The 24,294-nt window shown below is 35.7% G+C and overlaps 1 protein-coding gene across 3 annotated transcripts in view; it reads left to right on the top strand.

Annotated features, from left to right (window-relative positions):
• SIPA1L2 (signal induced proliferation associated 1 like 2) overlaps window positions 1-23,806 on the top strand; it is a 123,334-nt gene extending 99,528 nt beyond the window's left edge. For 2 of the 3 annotated variants that reach the window (XM_021527120.3, XM_021527122.3), the window contains 9 exons: window positions 1,361-1,749; window positions 3,194-3,418; window positions 5,347-5,500; window positions 7,477-7,696; window positions 14,284-14,415; window positions 18,896-18,949; window positions 19,895-20,018; window positions 21,625-21,706; window positions 22,566-23,806. In XM_021527120.3, coding sequence (XP_021382795.1) covers window positions 1,361-1,749; window positions 3,194-3,418; window positions 5,347-5,500; window positions 7,477-7,696; window positions 14,284-14,415; window positions 18,896-18,949; window positions 19,895-20,018; window positions 21,625-21,706; window positions 22,566-22,712 — 1,527 coding nt within the window. In that variant the 3' untranslated portion in view covers window positions 22,713-23,806. The remainder of the gene's footprint in view (window positions 1-1,360; window positions 1,750-3,193; window positions 3,419-5,346; window positions 5,501-7,476; window positions 7,697-14,283; window positions 14,416-18,895; window positions 18,950-19,894; window positions 20,019-21,624; window positions 21,707-22,565) is intronic. The other variant, XM_077782112.1, reaches the window with a different exon arrangement.
• Window positions 23,807-24,294: the final 488 nt, after the last annotated feature.

The following is a 24,294-nucleotide window of genomic DNA, read 5'->3' as shown; positions in this document are numbered from 1 at the left end:
ACAAAAAACTACTCTGGACTTACAGAAATAAATCTTAAAAGTACATTTTAGTAATTTATGAAGACCTCTGTGTATTTTGGGAGGCAAATATTATGCTCACCCAGATGTGGGTTGAATCAAGTATACTTAATCTGTGTTTACAAACTCAGAATTCCAAGAGGGCTTGGGTCTGGGGCATTGAGGAGATAAAACTAGTATAGTCTCCACTCAGCTGTGAGTTTACATCTTCATTTATATTGGCTTGTTTAATCTGTGCAGTATTTAATTACCCTTTAAAAGAAAATAAAATTATATTTAGCATACTGCTTTTCATCTTATGTGAAATACCTATGAAGTGTAATTATCAATAAGCACTATAAAAATGTAACTTGTGTGTTGGGAATTCTGAACAGATTTTCTAGTCTACCTTGTTTAGTAGCTTGTCTTCGGTAATGGCAAAATCCTCAACAGCCTAGTGATGGAAAGTACATAATGTTTGTTACCTGGAAAATTTGCTATATGGATAGGAGTCTTTATGCTGTTTGCGAATTTACATTTTATGTGTGAGCAACAGCATCACCTAGCATCTGATAGGAGAGGGATCTCATGAAAAAGTTAGTCACCCTTCCCATTTATAGCCTACCTAATGGAAGTCCATTTGCCCTAGCAGAAGTCCATCTGCCTTTTTTCTGGCTACTGTCACAGACATAAGTTACTCCAACTTTCTATAAAATTTATTTTTAAAGGTAAACAAAACCCCTGGACTTTATTGGCACAAAAGTCTGATGTAATTATTCCACTTCAATAGCCATGCTTAGTTTAGGGCCTTATGACTTAAGTTACTTTCATTTGGTACACACACATCACAATTGGCTTCAATTTAACTAGCCACACATCCAATTGGATTTAATCCAATGAGCTGCATATTTCAGCCACACTGAGAAAAAGCCAACAATAATTCAGTCCTTGGTGTTTTTCAGATTTGCAGTAGAGCTTGCTTAAACAAATGATAACCAAGGCCTCTAGCTTTAACAAATACTTATTTTAACTGTTCAGAAATGCAATTTTATGGCTGCTAAGCAGGTCCTATAATCAGGAAATTCAATTCTGATTTTAAGATTTGCGATAGAAGATGGAACTAGAGCCTTTTTATTTGCAGTGACATCAACCTTTAATGTGTCTAGCCAGCTGTGCAATTCATTTCACAGAAACTGGTGGTATAATTGGCTCTTTTCATACTTTGCAGTTATATGATAGCATACTGTAAAAAAAATAATGAAATGGTCTTTGAATGGCACAAATGCAGTAATTTATATGAAAATAGATCTCTTACTATTTAATTTGAGGGGGATGTCTTTTGGTTTGTTTTCTTGTTGTTAAGATTGGGGACAAAAGCTGTTCAAGCCACTCCAGCAGCAACACCTTATCCAGCAATACATCCAGCAACAGTGATGAGAAGCACTTTGGTTCTGGAGACCTGATGGACCCCGAGCTGCTTGGATTAACGTATATAAAGGGGGCTTCTACGGACAGCGGGATCGATACGGCTCCCTGCATGCCGGCTCCGCTGCTGGCCCCTCTGCACCTGGCTGGCAGCAGGGCTGGGGTGCACTGCCACACGGAGCAGTGGACGGAGCCTTCGGAGGCTCCGGGGCCAGACGATGATCCAGCAAAGATCTACGCTGTCCATAGCTATGCCTCTGCTATCTCCACCAGTCATACGGCCGAGGGCAGCATGGGAGACCTGAGTGAAATCTCCTCTCATTCCAGGTATGTGTTTCTTACAAACTAGGGGCCTATAGGTTAACATACAGATAACTTTTATGTTGGTTTTATTCTATTTACCCTTCTTTGAAACTGAACTTAAAAATATTTTGATGTTTTTGTTGTATTTAAATGCCTGTATGAGCAGTTTTCAAGTAATTTTTGATGAGTCTGCCTGGAAAGCATAGCCAGACCTCCTCCCAGATCTTATGGAGGCCTTATAGATGACCTGTGCAAATTGCTTAGGTTTTTAAAACTGGGAAACATACCTAAGTAAAAGAGACATTTGCACCTAGAACTTATTTCATATACTTTTGGTTTGCTGAGGGAGATCAGAAAAATTTATGATGGACAATTTTCTCATATAGAGAAAATGCATTGCATACCATCCCCCCTAATTTACATTATTCTGGTGTATGCTTTGCAGTTTTGCTTGTTGAACGGCATTTATGATTGATTTTCAGCTTTTTTTTTTTGTTACCAGTGAAACGTGTACATGGTACATCTGTTGTATATCTTGTTGAAAGTACACTTTTATAAGCTGGTTGCCTTTATCTTTCAGTTCCCATTTTATGGTGACTTTGAAATTGAAGCTTTGGTCTATGTGTTAAGGTTTTTACTCTGTAAAGGATAGAAGAAATTGTTTGTTCTTATTTCCCTCTGATTTTCCTGTTTTCAGTGTCCATCAGTACAAGAAAATAACCAAATAATCCCTTCTATACTGGTTTCCTTATATGCTTGACATGAGTGAATTTGTATTGTATGGTTATTTTGAAGAAATTTATTCTTCAAGGAAGTGTTTGCTTTAATTTATTTGAAATAGGCTTTAGAGTCTTCATTTAAAGTATGTCTTCGTGCCTACTACTGCTATTATTAATAATAAAAGAGTCTGTTAAAATTATACAGAGGACTGTCTTGTTGAACTGAAATTTATTTCTCTTAAATTTGCGGGTAATTTAATATTAGTATGTCTGATTGAAAGGCACAGGCTAATCTTGCATCAATTGGAAAAATTATTGTGAAATGGAAAAGTACATAGGTTTTATGATTAGGGAGATATTTGAGTAATTCCCTATGTAGTTCTTTATGTAAATGTGTGTGTACATATTTACTTAAAATTGCACAGACAAATTGAGTATATATATATATATATATATATGTAATTTAGGCTTTTAGTTTTGATTCACATCAGTTTGCATTGGCATTTCAGCAAGCTGAATTCCATGCATTGTTTGCTCTGGAAACTCATCACAATTCTGTTCTCAAAGAGCTTTAACGCGTATACATTTGGTGTTTAGAAAATTATTGTGCCAATTTTGCTTCATTGATTTTAACCTTCAGCAAAACTTAACTGTGGTAATTATTGCTGCATACCAGGCGAAGTGTTTCTGATTTGTTGTTGCATAGCATGTTTAATTTTTCCTTTTGTGTGTTTTGTTCACTTTTCCAGTGGGTCACATCATTCAGGAAGCCCATCAACGCACTGCTCTAAAAAGAGTGGCTCCCTAGATACCTCCAAAGTTTATATAGTGTCGCAGAATAGTAGTCAGCAGATGTCTGGTTCGATTTCAAAATCCTACCACAGACAAGGAGCAGTGAGTAAATATGTCATTGGATGGAAAAAATCAGAAGGAAGTCCTACACCTGAAGAATCTGAAGTTTCAGAATGTCATGAGTAAGCACTCTGTTTTATTTTGTTGGGGGAAGAAGGGTAGTGAAAATCAATTTTAAAATAGGACAGAAAAAAATTACAGATTCTGATTTGCCTTTAAATGTTCAGGGTTTTTTTTCTGTAATTTTATGTGTCTAATGAAGCTTAAAACTGGAATAGTTCATGAGAAATGTGTTGTCTTAGGTGGAAGAAAAAGGCTTGAACTCAAAGGAAAACATGCAGTATCTCAAATGTAGAGAGATAATATTTTCACAGTGGTGTATCCGTAAAAAGTAATGTTTGGATCTGCTGTTTGAAGTTTACCTTGAAATTCCTGCTGGCTTCAAAATCATTGTAGTGGATAATGTCCTTGCTTTCTTTTTTTGGTGCTGTGTCTCAATAAACTATAGCCAGCCACTGTCTATCTCAATAAATTGACCAAATGGCATGTAGTACCAGATGTAACATTTTCAAATGTTTAATTTGGATTATTCTTTGTTTAATGGGAACGGGTTATTTTTATCTAATACCAAATTTTGGATATGTGTGTGTATTTATGGCAAGAGTATTATTTAAAAATATATGCTAGGATATATATGCTATGAAATATGAATCTGAAGTAAAGCTCTTAAATTCCTAATTTTCAAAAGTAGAAGGGGTTACTACCCTCCTGTCCTGGTTAACATAGAGGTGATTTTGTTTCTCCCCCACAATGTTTTAATTACATAAATTGTTTGGTCATAGTAGTATTTAAATTATAGTGGACTATCCTCAGTGTTTCCCACAGGTTTTTTTTTATTTTGAAATCAATGAACTACTGAAACAATGCTTCCTTGTTTTGAATGGCAGCCTTAAAATAAAATTGCATCATGAATCTGGGTATTTAGACTGAAACAATGGCAATTTAGAAAATTATCTTCGAAATATAGTTCTGTTAATGAACTATGAATTTAATATGACAACACTTCCTATATAAAAAAATATTTTCAGATTTTTCTGTGGCATACAGTATTGCCTCCCCTCTTTCTTTCTAGGAAAACTCTCTATATCACAGTGAGGAAATATCTCTCTGAGGATAATTATATTGAAATAAAATAGCATCTCTAATTAGCAGTGATGATGAATATCAGGTCAATTGCTGAATATTGTGCCACTGTAGCTTATAATTCACTGAGAATTACACTTTACCATAGCAAAGCTTATTTTCTCTGTACTGAAGACAGTCACTGATGAGGCTGCACTTGGCAGAGCAATGGCTTCCAGTGTGTGTTCTCTGTGAGTTGGAGTCTCCAGTTCATTCCATTGCATTCTCAGAGCAAACCTGTTAAAGTCCTGTCTCTCTCACTGGAAGGAGCTGAAATTTAATAATTCAGTTTGACAGTCTTTTGTTCACTGTAACTAGATTCTTATGTACTGATAATTAAAGAAGACACCTGTTTATCTAAATAGCTTTATGAAATTGCTGATTATAAAATATACTTAAACTGGGCAATTGATTGCCAATGCACTTCCAAACATTGCTGTGATGACCATAGTAACTTTACCAGATTGTGAAGCTGGATGCAATATTGTACTATAAAATATTGATTTTTTTACATTTGCTATGGAAGTAAAAGTTAAAGTATTTAATGATGGACCTTTGAAAATGTTGAAATAAATATAACTTTTGTATTGATAGAGAAGTGTGGTGTTTAAAAAAAAGAGAGGCGTGATAGGAGAAATAAGGATTATGCTTTTTTAAATTGTTCTTTAGTATTCCTAAACTCCATTTCTCAGTGGTTTAAGAATTTCATTTTGTACTCACAAACAATTTCATAAAGGTAAAGTGATAAAAAAAAAATTCTAAACAGTGTGCTGTGTCAGGAGATAATTCTAACAATTTTCACTTTGACAGAAAATGATTGCAGTCTTCAAATCCAATTTCTTGCTAAAAACATCCATTTTCTCAACAGAGTGTATGATGATATTGATGCTGTGTCTGCATCGAGTCCACTCCAAACTTCTGTCAGGAATGCTATTGTTGAAAGCCAGCAAGTCTTGTCCAAAGAAGATTTTCTGAAGTTGATGCTGCCAGACAGCCTCTCTATGGAGGAAGGGAGAAGAAAGGTTGGCTACATTCTTTGGCTCTATGTGTTTCAGTCTTTCAGTAACCTTAGAAATGGGTTTCTGGTATGCCCAAAATTGCTACACAGAGTGCAATATTGTTTTGTACAAGCTAAGTTTATTGTATGGGGATGACCATAAGTCCCAAAATATCATTTTCCGCAAGAATGGGAAATGTTAGTTTGATAATTATCTATAAAATCCAGTATTAATTTAAGTATGTCTTTGCTTAGCTTGACCAGAGGTGGGTGTAGGTTGAGCAACTTCATTATAATTTGGAAGGTTAAAAGTGACATTTTCAAGGAAGGAGGCCTAAATTTGTACATCTTGTGTGATATTAAAACACATGAAGCCCACTTTCCTCTGCCCTGTAATAGTACTAACAATTCTGCTGGAAATCCAAGTCAGCTTCATGTAGGTATCAGTGGCAGCTTCTCAGAAGGCACAATTGTCAGTGCTACTGGAGAGCCTGGATCTAATCTTTAGAGTATGAAGACAGTTGGTAATGCTTAATAGCTCACAGTAAGTGGATAGCGATCTTAAAATTTGCTGCTCCCCAAAGTAAATGGTTCTGAATGCTATGCTTAATGTGGAATAAAGAACAAAGAATTAAATTACTTGAGATATTTGTCACACTTCCATATTAAGTCAATGCTCTCTTAACCTGCTGTGTTTATACAGTATGCTAAATAGCATAATCATCGTGTCTGAACAAAAGTAACATATGGGAAACTTTTAAGTGCAGAGTTGAATTTAAAATTCAGCTCATATATGTTTTATAATATGAGGTATGTTAAGTGTGCATTATATATGCTTGAATTTTTGTGGGCCAGGTCCTAGAGGTTTTTATGATTTATGATTGATACAATAATTGCAGGGGTTTTGTGAAGATTCCAAGAACTGCCAGTGTTTCTGGCTGCTTAAATAAGAATCAAGAAAGAGAGGGGAGGTGTGGCTGAGATGAATGACTGCTATCCCCTTCCTCTCCAAGGCACCTAAACAAAAGTTAAGGAAGTGAGACCATGGGCCCTGACCCACTGGGAGCCCCAGCCACTGGGAGCTGGCAGTGTACAGTCAGTGGCTGTGCCTACATGGAGGGTAGTACCTTGCTATTGGTGAGCCAGTTACCTTTGACAGTGAAGTCAGAAATTAATTTCCTGAATATGTGAGGTTCTACGCTATATTCAGTGTTTGCAAAAGCTATTTCTCTTAAGCATTTGTTCTGCATAGGGAACATGGAACGCACAATTAATTACAAAGAAACATGTAACTCTTGTATGCAGGACAAAATAATTAAGGCATTAACTGTGCTTTGTAGATGCACTGAAAACTGTTTGCACTGATGAGAAATTACTAAGTGGAATGGTCCAGCTTTACAATACAGGAGCATCTTGTTTTACTGTAGCTATTTCAGTTGTGGTCGAAGTAATTTTTTGAAATGCATAAGCAGTTTTCACTGATCCCTGTTACCCTCTTTTCTAAGCCTGTTATGTGATATCCAGAGAGATGCAGAGTCTCAAGTAATTTTTATCATCCAATGAATTATGTGGCAGCATATATCAGTTCAGAATGTTTAACAGTAAAGCATGGTCATTTCAAATTAAAATCAAACAGTTCTGTGTATAGTCTTGCATACATGTTTGCCAGAGTTGGTAACCTTATATACATTTCTGTAAAATGTTGCTCTCATAAGGCTGTGAAGTTTTCATTTAACATTTCATTGTTGCTAAAACTGCACGGTATCTGATTAATCCAGGGTGATATGTTCCAAAATATTGAGAGGAAATCTGAATATTTAATTCAGTAACACTTTTGAGGCCTCAGTAGATCTGATATGGCAGAAGAAATCTCTTGTCTTCTGTAGTGGTTCAAGAATTCCAGAGTGCCTGTCCAGAAAAACACTCCCAAGAACTGATGATGAGGCTATGATTGTATGAATCACTTCAACCAGCAATACATGTTCCTGTTTTTATCTTTAGTTTTCATTTTATGGAAACCTTTCCCCACGGAGGACGCTGTACCGCACCCTCTCTGATGAAAGCATATGTAGCAATCGAAGGGGATCTTCCTATGCCAGTTCTCGAAGCTCCATGATAGACCAGGCCTTGCCAAATGACATCTTGTTCAGCACCACTCCACCGTACCACAGCACGCTGCCGCCCAGAATGAGCCTGACTCCTGGAATGGGAAATCTGAGAAGTAAGTCATTGTCACTGTTGTTGCTGAGTTTGGAATCTTTGTAGTAAACTAAAAAGAATCACCAAGTATTAAGTGAGATTTTACTTTTAAAGTGAAATTAAGAAATGTCAAGTCACTGCCCTAGCTACCCTAGTAAAACATATTTGGTCAGTGGTAAATGCTCATGCTTGCCATTATTTCAATTCATATTTATCATGTTTGGAGACAACATTGACTTTACTTCTCAAAGAATTTTCATGAGACCACTGATAGGTAAAAAACCTTTGTCTGAAGATAATTTTAGTTATTTTATTTTCCAGTGGTGACCTAATTAAGCCAAGCTGGCCTGTTTTTTGTTGTTTGGTGATTTTTTTTTAATTTTATGTGCATTAAAATTGTTGAAATATTCACAAATATATTTGAAATATATATCCACAAATATATTTGTTTAGATAATCCTTTTAGTAACATTTTAAAAGGAAATGTGCAATAAATGTTGACTTTGACTTCTATTTCCAAATTGAATTTGCTGGTACTTTTTTTAACGCATTAGTAAAACCTTTACAAATGACATTTCAGTTTTAATGGCAGCAGAAGAGTGGTCTGGGGTGCTAAGTTAAAACTATTTTATGAATGTGTTTTTTTACTTGTGAATTTTTTATTATCTGCTTAGCTTGCAATAATTCCAGGATGAGCTATGAAGTTTGTAGTAATTTAAAAAAAAAATTGAATGTAAAGCCCAAATCTACAGAGACAGATATGTATATTTAAGTTAAATGCCTATTTATTTTTTTTTTTTACTTAATGAGAGTGAATTCTTTTTTAAAAAATGCTGAATTTATATGCTTCTCAGTTAGTTTAGGCTGACATATAGTGGATACCTGGAGTTGACAAGCAATCTGGAAAAAAAGTATTTTCTTTAGCTACTCTAATTTTGTATCACAGCTGTCTGCAATTTATAAAATGGACGCTGAAGTCCATAGTTAAGAAGCTGTAGGTGAATTTCTTGAAAGCATTAAGGACATTTTAGGCCCATGTCCAGGGAGAATGCAGCCAGATTATTTAAAAGAAGTAGCAACAGAAAGTGCTCTGTCATTCATCATGTCCTTCAGGAACTAGCAGTCGTCTCCTAGCTTTGAGAAATAAGCTTTATATACAAAACACTTTTCTAGTTAGAGTGGCCTCAACCATGAGACCAAGTTTTGGTCACTAACCAATGGTTAATTTTAAATTGGTATCTCAGACAAGTGCCAAATTCCTGCCTCAGAATGGAATGCATGATCTGAGAGGATCCTATTCTTGTATGGATAGCAAGTGGAGATCCATTTTCTTTCACTGGAAATTAATTCAGTAGATTTTTTTAGTCTATGAGGGAGCTGTATAGTACACAGGCATCCTGATTGTATTTTTTTTTCTATGTAAGGCCTTGTTTTTTAGAGCCATTTCTTGTGTGTGTAAATATGCCATGAGATCAAACCTTCAGCTTGATTTTCTTCAGGAGATTGGCACAAGGCAATTAACTGTGTACATTGAAGCTTTATGCTGCTCCTCCAGCAGTGATAGTTTAGTGGATTTTGTATTAGTTCTGTCTTAGACACCTAATATTTCATTCTTGCTGCTTCTTAGATTCAGAAAGCTATATATATATGCATATATATAACTAGAAAAAAACCCCATGAAATCAATATCCTGTCAGTCAAAAACTGATCCAAGACAATTTGTGCTGTTTTCATATGCAACCTCTATTTTCTGGTTCTGTATTTTAGAAGTGCTTATCAATGCCAGCTGTATAGAATATTTGGTGGTGTTTGTTTCAGGGATGATTTAATTGGTTATCTGAAATTACTTCGGAAAAAAACCACATCATGGCTTGCCCACCAATGTTTCAAAAATAAAGTTTGTCAGTATCTCCATATGAGAAACTAACTTTGTCTCTTTTTAGAAAGGTTTTATGTAGTCAGTGACTAGTAGGTATTTGTATTCTACATCAGTGATGTGAGAGGTTTCTTTTTCATTTATAGTTTTAACATAAGGTTGTAGTTTCAGATATCAGGATTCATATCCTGTAATAGTAATGTCTTTTGTGTGTATGATCTCAAAGCATTTTAATTTTACTGATTTTTAATGCTTATAGATATCAGTGGAAATAGCATGATTTTGGCTGAAATCAATTTTAGAAAGGTATATTCTTGCACATTATTCAGCATGAAATACTGTGGCAGCACCAAATCTCATGAGACCCCTCTAGCAAGGAAAAAAGTGTGATTAATACGTAAGCAAGGCAGCACCAAAACCAAAGAGTAATAGGTGGCCCTGAAGGCTTTCAGCTGACTGAGAAATCAAAATTATGAGACAAAATGACCACACAAATAAAGAAACAGAAACTTCCTCTGGCTGTAAGAAGATGATGGGAAAAGTAAAGCTATAGGACTTTTTAATTATTTTTTTATCACAAGGGAAGTGACATGAAAAAGAGTTGCTTTCAGTAAAGCCTGAATTGCCAAGTCTGACAATCCAGTGCTGTTGATTTCAAACAGTACACAAATGTAGAAATATTCATTTAATTTTATCTATTTTTTTAACTTAAACAAGAAGGGAGAATTTGTGTAAGAACTCTGGAACTTTACCTTGGGGACACTAACGATTCTCTGACTGAGATGGTGCTGTTCATACTGAGTGATTCTAAATGCAGTTTGAGGTACAAATCTATGCCCTTCTTGCAAATTCATGGCAGGTGAATGAGTGGGAAAGAATTAAAACAATGAGAACCACTGATACTGAACTAGTGTAATAACTTAATTGGGGAACCCAGGGAGACACGTGGAGACAATCTGATTTACATATCAGTCACCATGGTCCATTCTATCATGAAACACAAAAAGAGAGGAGAAAGAAAATGCCCTAAACTTATAAACTGGCAGGATGTATCTGTGCTGTGAGGAAAGAAGCAGAGTGCAGGATAGTTGCAGTGAGGAGGAAGGAAATATTTTACAGTGATATAATGACAAATTCTAAAAGTTATACATGGCATAGGGAAAAGGCTGCCAGAAGTGCAGGAACTGTTTCTACAACTATGTTCATAGATGAAAGTCTTATCTTCAAACTGCCTTACTACCCATGTTAGCTTCAATCCAAGACTAAACTTGTTGATAAGAAGCAATGTTAAAATGAAGGAGCATCACTGTATATTGGTGATGTGCAATGGTAGCTGTTTGGAAATCAGTTTGTCAGCAAGCTGATAAAGGATTAATTCACACAACCAAAGGTGAACATGTTTGGTGTTACCTGTTCTCACACAGTGAAGGGTTCACATTATTAGAACATGAGGCTATCTTCAGTAAGAGAAGGGAAGGAAAAAGTGCTTATCAGAAGCACATGTGCATGAGAGCCTATGAGCAGGCTGGCATCCTTGAAGCAGGGCAACCCTAGGCAATATTAAAGAAGGGAAGGGTTCAGCAGGCAGAAGCTGTTGCTTAGGAAGACTATAGAGAAATAATTATTGATTGCAGGAAAGAAAAACAGACATCCCACAGAGTGTGGGATTTACATTTGTGTGAGATTTGATATATTTCTTCACCTGCAGCTGCTTTGGAGAGAATTTACTTGTTAAATGACATGTCTAGTTTGAAGCAAGGAGTACGTAGCAGATAATTTTTTCATGATCTACAATCTCTGCACAAAAGTAGCAGTTCCAACTGAAGCAGGATAATTGTCTTGGAAGTAAAATAGGTTAAGTCAGGTGAATCTTCTTTCTGCATAACTAGTTACTTTTTGAATATGGCTGTATGTGGGACCAATAACTACCAGTTTCACGAGCTGTATTGGAAACTGAACTGACCACGTAATTTTGGTGAAAATAGGGACTCTTGATAATGCTTTATACTTTTATGCATCAGTAATAAAAAGAAATAGAATTCCTAAGTGTAGGAATTGACACAACTGAAAAGACCAGAAACTACAAGATTAATAAATTTATACCAAGAGAAGTACAACAAATAAAATAATCTTTAAATCTGAAGATAACACTGAAAATGTTTCCTCAAAGGAAATTGTGTTGCTTCAAAAGTCAACCTAATGCACAGTGAAGTAGTGGCCTACTAGATCAGGCATGTCCTTCTGGACACACAGAGGTAGGCATGCTTAATCACTTGCCACCTTTGCACAAATCAAAAAGGGAATGAGGCAACAGCTGCTGATGTGGCAGTCCTACACAAACAGAATAAGGCAACAGGAAGGTAAGAGGAGCAGGGAATAAATGCAAATACAGGAGGCTAGAAATAATTCTTCTTACCTAGATCATTCCTGGAAAGCAAACAATATTCTCTGAAATTCAAAGGCACAAAGGCCTGTATCATTAGAGCTCATGTTTGGTATTTTTATTCTTTTTCTTCTTCCCCCTCTTTTTGCTCCCCCATTGCAGAAGAACACAATTTATGTCTTGAAAATGAATTATTCTGTGGTGGCATACTCATGCCTGTTCAGTTATTCCACTTACACTTTCAGCCATCAGCATGAACACTTGCATTTTCAGAGCTATCAATATTCAAATCTCTACTCTGACAGGCTCTGTCAGGGCTTATGCAGGACTGAGTAGGATCCACCCTAAGGTGAACTGAGGTTCTCAAAGAGACAATGCATAATGAAGGATGACTACTGGTGAATATATCACTCCTACACTTTAATTTGGAGAGCTGGCAGCATCGCGCTGGGAGCAGGCTTCTTTCTGACAGGTTTCACAATCAGCCTCTCCAGGCTGATCACACAAAAGCAAGGGCTGTCCCTTAGGGCCTGCCTGCTGGTCTAGAACCAAAAGCTGGCTTGCCAGTCTTTCAAATAAGGTATTCTGTCTATTTTCCACAACAGGGATGTATGAAACATTTGTACTCGCACAAATAAGTTTCTTACCATTCCCAAGTCATATACAGAAGTTCAGAAACTGCTCTGACTCTCAGCTTTCAATGTATTTGCACAAAGGTAGCCTTAGGTAAGGCTTTATGTATGTTTATACAGAACTGAAAATAAAATCTTAGTACAGATATATGAATAGAATACATGTCTATATTATATTTTCCATTTCATATAACATCCATTTTACATACTAAGAGTAGGTATTGAGGACATTTCTACAGTTTTCTCAAGCCACTTCCAAGTGTAATGTAACAATATTGCATCTTTCATAAAAGTGTAGAACAAGATAAATTCCACAGTAAACAGAATTTCTACCTCTTCTGCAGGATGTCCTAATTTTTGGCAGAGGATTCTGAGCCCCCTTCACTTTATTTTTCCTCATATTTTGTATTATTTTTAAGCAAGGTTTCTGCAAAGAATAGAGCGTATCATATGCTTCAATCTCTGCAGTGGAATGCTTTGTAACAGCCTACTCTCTTTGGATTTCTAGGTCAGAATCTTTAAGTCAAATGGACATTAATATCAGCACAATGTCAGCATGCCGTTTCCTTAAACAATAATGTATCTTCCATTTGTATGAATGCATTCCTTCCTTCATTGTTTTTTGTGTTTGGTCTTTTCCTGGGAAAAAATACTCATCCTAGGTATTACAGTTTAAATTACTGAAATGACTAGATTCCAGTGAAATTCAGGAAATTTCCTCCTGAAATACTTGATGAAAAATTACGCTTTTGACTTTTTTGTTTCATTGGAGTGGATATGTTTGGAGCAAAAATACTCTTTGTCTGACTATACTATGTGATGAAATTATTATATTCCACTGCTGGCTTTATGGTTAAGATGTAATGTTGCAAATAATATTTTTGGTTTATGATCAGTTTTAAGAAACTCTGTGTGTCTATTCAGTATTCTTTTTAACATATTCACATTGATCAGAGTGAAGATTAGTATGGACAAATTAGGAACATATAAAGATATTCAAGAAAATAATGAAAATTAGTATCTCCTCTACTAAAATGTGTATTTGTAGTATATTCTAGAGTATGCATAATTGAAAGGTTTGTTTGAACAGTTTGTGTATACATTTCATTTAATATATGATCTGTGTACCTTTTACAGTGTGTTACAGCTCACTCTGAAATCTCATCCAAGTCTTGCATCCCCAGAGATACAGCTACAGATGTTAAACTAATAGGGTAATGTTTTCAATGTGAAAGGGAAATCTGGATATAGGCTAGAATTTACAAATGCATTAAAAGAAAAGCAGTTTTTTTCTTTTTAATTTCTTCTGGAACAGGAATATTTTCAGTTTCAGAGTAAAATTCTGCATGTAAATATCTTTCATATTGCTTCACAAATATAACTTGGTGTATCTAGCAACTTTTTGGCTCAGCGCTCAGGTTTAATATGCTGTGCTTTGAGTGGATGTTACCTACTCACACAGTGTTCATGTGAAAATGTGAGCAACACACCATGTGCAGTGGCACCCAAAAAATACCCCTTAAAAATTTGCCATCTTACTTTGCCAACATTTAGAGATTGTTCCACCCATACTGAGTATTGAACAGGAAAAGATAAACACAAGGGAAATGAAGATAAGGGCTTTTTGCTTATACATTTTTTACAGATCATTACAGTAGCTTCAAAATTAATTGTACATAATTTTTATAGGAAGACTAATTATTGTGTTTATTGTTTAGATGAATTCTGGTTCTCAGATGGGTCCTTATCTGATAAAGCCAAATTCAATGATCCTGGCCTGATGCCCCTGCCAGACACTGCCACAGGGCTAGACTGGTCTCACCTGGTAGATGCTGCACGAGCGTTTGAAGGTAACAGGAAAATTTGAATAAAGATCAATGTTCAGTACACTTTTTTTTTTTTTTTTAAATATATATTGTTTAGCCACATTTTGAATTACAAAAATCCAGTGTTTGCCTCTGTAGCCCTTTAGTTCTTTCGGCAGTATCAATTCTCAGTGTGGGAGATTGTCACTGAAAATTTGGGGTCTTTATGATACTCTCTATATCCATTTTAGATGCAATTCTTCCACTTTAGTGCCTAAGTTTCTTCTGTAATCAATTGCAACATCAGATCTTTGAAAGAGAGGCTCAAAACATTTAAGTTAGATGTTTAAAATGAAACTGGGAGTAACACAGAGTTTGTTGTGTTGTGTTTATAAACTGTCATATATAATCCAAATGGTGTTGTGGTCCATCTCAGTTTTAATAAGCCCTTGAAAACCAGGAGAAATGTACAGTATATTTTCCAGCAGCAGGATTTGGGGTGCAGGATATAGACCAGGTTTGCTTTATTAAATTATGGAACCAGATTAACCAAGAAAAAATCTCATCCACATAATGATGAGAGCTAAACCTACACTTAATGTCTAAACAGAGAAAACAGATGTTGGTTTGAGTGTTTATATGAATTTTCACATTTGAGTGTTTGTGTTTTGTTGTTTCAGGGGTGTTTTCTTAGTGCTGTCCTAAAATGTCTGACATTTATTAACCAGTGTTGCTTGCGTTCCTGAGTGTAATCTATAAATAAGGATAGTGTTACCACAGTCATTGTTGTATAAGATACAGGTCATAACTTTGTGAAAACTGCCTGTGAAGTTAGTGACTTGGATCTTTTTTAACTTTTCTAAACCATGGAAATCAGTTTTCTGATTCCTGATTCCTTCCCAGAGTAGTGATTAATGTTCACTTTGATTAAAGCTTTTCAGAATTGCTTGTTACACTAATTTAAATGGCATTGTGAAAACCTAAACCAACAGCAATGATTAGGAATTTGAAGAACTGTATTATTCCTTGGCCTGCTGTGCATTCATTACTATTCAATACTACTCAAGCATGGCTGTGGTAGCTGGCAGGAAATACTGTGACACTGAGAACCTTGAGAGTTCTTCCCATGGATTCCTATGTTTGATTGCTCAGGAAACATCCTACTATTTGTTACTGACATCTTAAACTACTGAAAAAAGGCTTGCATCAGTAAGTGACTAGCTCTGTAACTTTGTACTTGAAGAATATTTTTAAATGCTAATAAAAATGTTGAGTTCAGCTGAGTGAAAGATCATTCTGTACCTGCTATGCTCCTCTATTTTTATCTTTCCTTGAAAACTAATAGATTTTCATTATTTTTATTACCTAGTATCATGATTAAAATAATTTCACTTTGGTAAGTGTTATGTAAGTATAATTACATTTGAATTTGAGAATGAGAGGTAGAGCAATACAGCCAACCCACAGTGCTGTATCCTAGAGAGGAAGGGTATTAACTTGTTGGGTTTTAATTGCAAATAACTTAGATATATCTGTAGATAATGCTGAAGAACTGATGGTCTGAGTTGTAAGACAGAAGCTATTTATTAGATGTTTTTTGAATTATTGTAAGAATTTGAGTAGTAAAAATAATCTATTTTTGTATGAAGGAATATAATTATTTTCTGTTTAGGACTCTACAGTAGAGACATCTTTGCATGTGTTAGATGATTTATACAATGTTTTGACTAAATTCATAGTGCTGCAACTAGAAACTTTTACAAATAATGGAATTTTTAAACCTTATTCAACTTCATCCTATGTCGTTCATTTTGAAAGTAGTTTTAAAAAGAATAAGTGATAGGCATGTCATAAAAGATCATTGGAAAGGAATGTGTTGCATATCAATTATACATATATGCATGTGAATATTTGCTTGACAAGAAACTTGGTGCAAAGTTGAATATTTACTTCAAACTTCTTCTGAAAATCTTTAAGATGGTCTTCACAGAGTAATGGAGAGCTGTGCATGCATGAACTCCACAAGCTGCATCAGGGAAGGGTTTTTGCTTCAGCTGCCTCTGTGGAGGATCAGCACCCATAAGCTGCAGCACAGTGGACCATTATTTTAGCACTCTGCACTCCTTCCTTTGCAATACATGGTTTTGACTCTGATATTTCTCCAGAGATGATATTTTGCACGCATGCTAACATCAGTCCAGTCAGTAGCAAGGGGAATTCTCCCATTTCTGTCATACATGGATAGGCTAAGTCCAGATCCTGTCTCTTATTTTGTTGGGAAATGCAGAGAGATGTAACCAGGGAGCAGTTCACATGATGGAAATACTCTTTGTAATGTTACTGTATCCATCCCTGAAACAAGCAATAAAAAATAGATAGGACTGTATGTGACTCTATGGCAAAAGAGGGAGGACAGTTGTGGTGAAAAAGAAGAAGTTAAAGAACCAAAAAGAAAGAAAGAAAGGATGCTCAACTGAGTAAAGATAAAGATATAGGGGTTTCTAGAATAAGTTGGAAAGCCAAATTTGAAAAAGGAGAAATCCCTGAAAAGACTAAGGGAAAATAAGAGAATTATTTTAAATTCTCTCTTTATGTTATCCTTCCAATAGATCTTCAAGTTAGGAAAGAAGGACTGGCATTCAAGATATATGTTATGTTGCTGATGACTTTTTATATCTTTAGATATTTTCCATGTTTTGGTTACAAAAAAGAGAAGCATTTTTGGATGTCCATACCTGCTACTGTAATTATAAAAGACAACTGACACAAATACATATATTGAATATTGTTATGAATAGAACTTTGTACTATTTGTTCTATTTCAAACTTTATTATGCTTTCAAAAAGCTGTTTAGTGTTTGATAAGTCATATTGTGAGCATTAAAAGCCTAAGACAGTCCTTCTGACGTCCTTGTTCATTAAAATTGGTGGTTTCAGCTCCTGATATTTTTCCAGGTGATTTTTATGAATGTCTACTGGTGCCAATCAAAATGCAGTGTTTCTTAATGCAAATTTATCTTTGCAGAAACATCTGTGCTATTATAATTAATGCTATTTTAATACTTTGATTTAAAATCTTCATACCTAAATGTTATGCTACACATAATAAAATGAGAAAGAAGTGGATCATTTAGCATGACACATAATATTTTAACCAAAGTAGTGTGTTAAACTGCTAGAAAAAGTAAAAATGGCAATATTTAGTTAACATTTGGTGATTTCTAGGGCATGCATGTGTAACTCTTTTTGCTTCAATGCATATGTCAGTATATGTTTGTGGGTGGACTTTACCTTAACAATGAGAGAGTGGCTTCATGCACTATACTCATTTTAGTTTTTTCTGATTCCAGTACATCAAAATTGCCTGGAGTTTTTTCTGGCCTCTGTTAGTGGTCTGGAACAATGAAAATACAGATTCAAAGTATTAGTGACTAGAGCTATATGACTCTTTTACTGTAAATGTAAACATGGATTTTTGTCTCATCTTTGGTCTTGCTAAGTCAATTATTTAACTTTTGATATAAAGACCAATATATTTTTTGCAAATGCTTTTCTGTGGGTGGACTCTCTTAAAAGTTTGGCAGCGACATCTCAGTTAAAAATAAGAGTTCTGAGATTTACATGTATTTTCTTCTGCATGGATGTATATTTTGTTTTGATTGAATAGGAGGGAACCCTTTTATATGTAAGAAGCAGAATCTAGGTCTACAGCATTGTACCTAGAAATACACTTTATTTTTCTTTATAAAAACTAGTTTTTGTAATGAAAATGTTAATAGTATGAAAGTGAAATCAATTATCTGTGTACTTCAGACTGCTGGTTTACACTGTCTTGTTTCTGGGCTATGTACTGTGTTTGATCTGGGAAACTAAGTTGTATTTATCTGTACAAAGTAAATCTATTTATCTTAGGTTTCAAATCTGCAAATGATATCATTGATTATGTATTTTAAATTATATTCTTACCTTACTGTCAGCACATATGGAATAGTCATGTTCGTATTTGCTGAGTAGTCAGAAATAAGGCTAAAAGCAGGAGAAATGTGCTGCAGTCTTTGAAACCGGACAAAACCAGGAATGCAACTTTTGTTCGTTGTATTATAGAATGAATTGGTGATCTATGCCATGATCTATGCTATGCTGAAGGGATTTTTTAAAACCAACAAAGAGCTTTTTAGTTATTTCCTATTTTCGTTTGGTATAACTTGTCCTTCCTATTTGAAGAGATCTAGCCTGTCTTCACTGTTTATGTCCTTAAGAGTTTGAAGGATTGTCATCTTATGTAGCCTGCCAAGTTGCCATGCTGTGTCACAATACTAGGTGTTGCTATTCGAGACGTGGGGCGTGGCACTTGGTGCTTACTGTAATATTGGTGTTGTGTAGACATGGTCTGGCAAGGCTGGGAGTGAGCGCCAGCAGGAATTGCACAGGGAACGTCCCACTGTGTGCACTGCAGCAAGGGCCACAGCTGCTCCAGTGGAGATGGACTGTCTTGTTTATAGGACCATTCTAAATCTTATTCCAGGTTTTGACTCAGATGAAGAATTTGGGCCGTTCTGTCATCAGACGCCGTTTCTAGGTGATGGTCTGGGATTGATGATTTTTGCCTTTTGTAAACTTTTTTTAATACTTCCTATGTTTGCACGTTTGCATGATAATGCAAGCTTTGGGCCTGGTGGGGTGGTAGAGCAAGGGGAGAAAGGGCAAGGCAGGCATGTTCTCGCCAGAATTCATACAAGCCTATAGACATGGATTTTGTTTGGCAGAAATAAGCTAAATCAATCTCCACAGAATATGGATTTTGGTTGGTTGTTGTTGTTTTTTTTTTTTAAAGAAGAAAAAAAAAATCCTAATGAATGCATCATTTACTCCTGTGCAATGATGATCTGCATGGCATACTTCTCTTATGTGGTGACTGATGTATTTTGGCAACCACACTGTATATCCATAGGTAATTGCATCTGTGCTTGTTAGATTATGTTCTAGTGAAATTCAATACAGATAATAGAGTGCTTTAGTAATACCTCTAATAAAAACTCAATTGATAAAAATAGTCTGATTTTTTTTGTTTTCAAGTATGCAGATTACCATCAGCTTCTGCAAATGCTTGAGACAGTAAAGCAGTATGAAATGAGCCATGAAGATTTCTGAGGAATCTGAAGGCTTTAAGTCCATGGAAAAAATGCAAACCTTTTTGCTGAATTATTACTGTTGTTGGTTGTGGCCCTGAATTCTGTAATGGTTTTCTGCATATTTCATCAAGACCAATTTACTATTCATATCAACATTAAGTGGTCCAGACAAAGCCGTCTTACTGATGATAGACATAGAAAAATTGCTTTGGGGTTGCCTTTGGATGCAGGTGTGGGGAAGCCAACTAGCTGGTGCATATATCTGCTGATTATCTTCAAAGCTGAGATGTAGAAGCCTACATCCATTTCGCTAACTGAACCAGGATAATGGCTATAATATAGCCTTTTATTTTGTCCAGTTTTAGACGTATCCTTATGTTACTTTTTTACAGATCAGAGAGTAGCATCTTTTTGCACCTTGAATGATATGCAGCAAGTTCAGGGCTTGGAAGGAACACAGGAGTTGCCTTTGGATGAGAGTCCCCCAGATGGAAAAGATTTTCTTGAGGATGTGGGGTATGTCAGAATTGAAGCATATTTCTCACAGAAGTATTTTAAGGAAAGATTTTCTCTTAATGTTGCATGTCAAACTGCCTGTATGCATGTATGGCAGACTTCTTGCCTTGACTTACAATTTCTTTAATTATGAAAAATTTTGCTTCTTCAAATCAAATTCTCTCTCGCTGCAATAGTCTGTAACACAGATCAAAGTTAGATGCAGAGTTTCAGATAATCAAATTTCTCACTGTATTCCTCCTTTACAATAATATTTCTGTTACATTTATTTCTGTTTTCATTTTAGTAGAACAACTAATAGGAGCTCAACTCTGTAGGATGCAATAACCTAATTGGCAGCAAATGTCTCAAACCTTGGAAAAGGGTCTATCCTATCTTTGGAATGATTTGCTATTTGCAAACCTGTGGTTTTTCTTTTATATGGAGGTGAATTAATCAAGAGAATCTATAACAGAGGACTGCAGAATTTATGGCAAACTACCCAATTCTTCAAATTCTTTCCAGTGCTGAGTGAACTGATTCCTTTTTTCTCCCCCTGACTCTTCACTTGCTCTAAGGAGTATGCTTGTTAATTTAAAGATCATTCTTGTTATAGATTCAGCAGTATAATCTGTCCACCACCATGCTTTAAAAGAAAAACACATCGTTGATTGGTTTTGCTCTTCAGTTGTAGGAATGGAAGAATGGGAAATAGAGGGAAAAGTCTTCTTGCTTGTTAGACTATCACATTTTAATTTGAACCAATTTTACACAAATTAGCTTGCTTACATGGTAAAGCACATTTATTGCAATGACTTTTAAGTCCATATCTTTCCCAAGGCTAACGATCAGTAAGGATTGCAAAAGACTGCTAAAGATGTTCCCCTTTTAGCCATGCAGACCTGTCAGATTTGTGCAATTGCATGAAGCAGCTGATTCAGCTTTGAATGTAAAGCCTGTCTTTTCTTTCACCTGCTCCCTTTTAGGCACAATTACTCACATGATGGCTAATTGCATCTATAATGTATGTAGAACTGTCTCCCACAGTGCTCATTGTCATTCAGAAAACAGAAGCTATTCTCAGTATTTTTCTTCAGTCATGCATTTGATTAACCTGTGGCAATATTTTATGTGTTTTGACCTTTAAACAAAATATTTGTCTCCATTAAGCCATAGGTTTATCCTTTACTGAAAATGACACTACTGCACAGCAGACAAAAGAACTCTTTACAGCTCTTTCGGTTTGCAGTAATTGCTGCTGCATCTTGCTTGAGATTAGTACAGTCCTTATCAGAAAGCAGCTTGCTATCAATGTGCCTGCACACCATGGAGCACTGAGTGTGACTTGCACTGTGGGTATGTGCAAGTCATTCCTAAAGCATTGCTTCTTAAAATCATTGCTACTTCTGCCTGATTTGCATGAGAAGCATTGTTGTATTTCAGATATTGCAGGACTGGATTTATGTTCTACTAATAGTCTTTTACTGATGCTGCTTTTGTCTCTGTTTTCCTAACTATGCCTAAACTGATTGGTTTCCTTTGCTATTGCTACAAGTGTAACTCTGCTAAAGCTGGGGAGAAAATGTTTTTCACTAACTCAAAGTGAAGGTAGTGATTTACTTTACAGGGAACATGCTCCAAGTACTCTGACTGGAAAAGTAAACCAGCTGGAAGTCATCCTCCGGCAGCTACAAACTGACCTGAGAAAGGTAAGATACCACTACCACCATGACTACTCCCCAGTTTTAGTAGATTTATTTTCTAACAGAGTTCATCAAGGTCTTGAAAGAACTGACAGTATAGCTCAGTGGTTGATCAGAGCACTGAGGTACAGAAGGTCCTGTGGGAATGGTTATGTGAGGAAATTGGCCCAAGGCTATGTAGTTTATGGGTCTTTACTCCAGACCAATAGTCCTACAAATAGTCATACCCCAGAAAAAAGGAAACACTTCATCTTCATTTATGGTACTTTGGATTTTACACAGGATATGGGCAGGGCACCATTGCTAAGTAGTTAGCACCCCAGTTTTGTCATCCTTGTTGCCTTGTGCTACCTTGGTCATGTAGCAACAACTTGATTTGTCCTTCATTTGCTGTCAAAATTCTGAGCTGGAGATATTGCCAGGATAATAGAAATGAGGCTGCTTTTGATAACAAAACAATCATGTAAGGAAAAATTTTGAAATTAGATATTGTTCTTCCTTAAACATATGCTTGAAATCAATTGCTTACAACTTGGGCTCTCACATATGATTTATTATAGCTAAAAGCTTCTTATGCTTTTAATGCTTGATTTTTTTGTTTGTTTGTTTGTTAAATGGTGCAAACTCCTTTAATTTTTGTATTAAAGTAGCATCTAGTTTTCTTTTTAGCTTGCAGAATTTTCTTGGAATGAATGAAGTAGTTGGAGCATATTTGGGCAATTAACTTACAATTAACAGTTGTGAGAATAAATTAGGGATCTCAACAAAATATAGCTGTCATGACTTGCATAGAAATATTAACAACAAAAATAAATATTGTCATCACAACTACTGACTTTGCTCAACTTGTATCTTTGTTAACCAGGAAAAACAGGACAAGGCAGTTCTCCAAGCAGAGGTGCAGCACCTGAGACAAGATAACATGAGACTTCAGGAAGAGTCTCAAACAGCAGCTGCTCAACTGAGGAAATTTACGGAATGGTTTTTTAATACAATAGACAAAAAATCCTAGTGGTTGGGGCCCCGCAAAATGCTTAGTTGAACAATGTAACAGCTGTATCTTCTGAATTAGCGGGGTAATAATTTCACTGTGTTCACAATCCATTTTAGGTGTTTCTGCTACATTTTCTGTCCAGCTTTATTCATCTGAAAAGGAGGGAGAACTGTGGCAACCTGTCTTTAAATTCATATGAAGAAAGCAGAGAATAGCAGATACTTGTTTGTGTGCAGATGAATGTAAAAAATCCTTAGTGTCATTTTAGACATTTTTAGAAGTTGCTCTGGCTGGGGCTTGCCTGAAGAGGAATATTTGGGGTTTTAGTTCCTGCATTTCAGGTGTGCTGGTGAAGATGTTAAAGCAATTTAAATTAGCTTGGGCTTCAGTATTGTAAGATAAAAAGAATAACCAGACATATACTTTAATGTTTAAAAGGTGCTCTATTTTTTTGTATGTACAGTAGTTTTATTTCCACAGTCCACATTGTCATAGCAATAAGAATGGAGGTATAGTGAATAGTCACAGAGCTGTGTTTATAAAATGTTAGCACTGACGTGTTTAACACTAGTTTGGATGCAGATACATTAGAGATTATTTATTTGCAGGAACAAATGGTGCCTGAATATAAACAGTGTTCTGATTTTCTAAAAATACACATGCCTTGTAAATGGCTCACTGGGGTTAGCCCACTCCCAACTTCAGTTACTTTTGTATAGTTAATGTTCAGCTAAACAGTTATACTGCTTAATTATTGAAATCATGTATGGTGTGAGCCAACCAATCAGTTGTACAATGCCAAATTTGTTTATCTTTGTACAGAGGCTTTGATCAAGTGTCTTGTATTTAACACATTTATTTAAGCTTATTTAACCTTAAATTGTTGTTTTTATAAAGTTTGTTTTATCTGCACTATGGTGAGGTCAGTTGGTTGCAAGTTGTAATATTTGGAGCTTGCCAAGACTGTACTGAGGAGTTCTAGAAAATTCTAACAATTGGATGCTGCTAGTACACAATTGATTTGTTTGTATGCTTTAACATTTTTAACTGTTTAATTTGAAATGAACATACATCCTGCTTTTTTAATAAATGTTAAAAATCTAAACCTGAAATATTTTATCTTGTATTATCTGAAGTCATTGCTACCAGTAATAGCTCGGGTTTCTGTTCAGCTCAGTCCCTGGGCTCTCCAACCAGAGGCAGTTCAACCCCTCAGGGCTGCCAGGATCCCTTGTTACTGAGGAGGAGTTACCACCATTATCACAGTTAATTTCTATGGTGCATCCCATCCTGGAACCCAGGAGGTGGCTTCCCCAGTGTGAACAAAAACTGTTTGAACTGTTTGTTCATAGGCATTAATTAGTGACCTAGGAGAAAAAAAAAAAAAAAAATCCTGCTTTAACTGACAACCACATCTTGGAGAAAATGTTCAAAAGAAGCTCAGTTTCTTCATATTGCCTTATATGTTAGTTGTAGCAGTCAACATGCCATCTTCTTGTGCCAGCAATTGAGGATTTGATTGTATGTTAGCATATGTGAGATGCTTTGTGGACAGTACTGAGCTTAAGGTCTACACCAAAAAAAGGACACCTTTTCAAAA

The sequence above is a fragment of the Lonchura striata genome, chromosome 3, assembly GCF_046129695.1.
Source record: "Lonchura striata isolate bLonStr1 chromosome 3, bLonStr1.mat, whole genome shotgun sequence".
Classification (NCBI taxonomy): Eukaryota; Metazoa; Chordata; class Aves; order Passeriformes; family Estrildidae; genus Lonchura; species Lonchura striata.
This window is presented reverse-complemented; position numbering and strand designations above follow the sequence as displayed.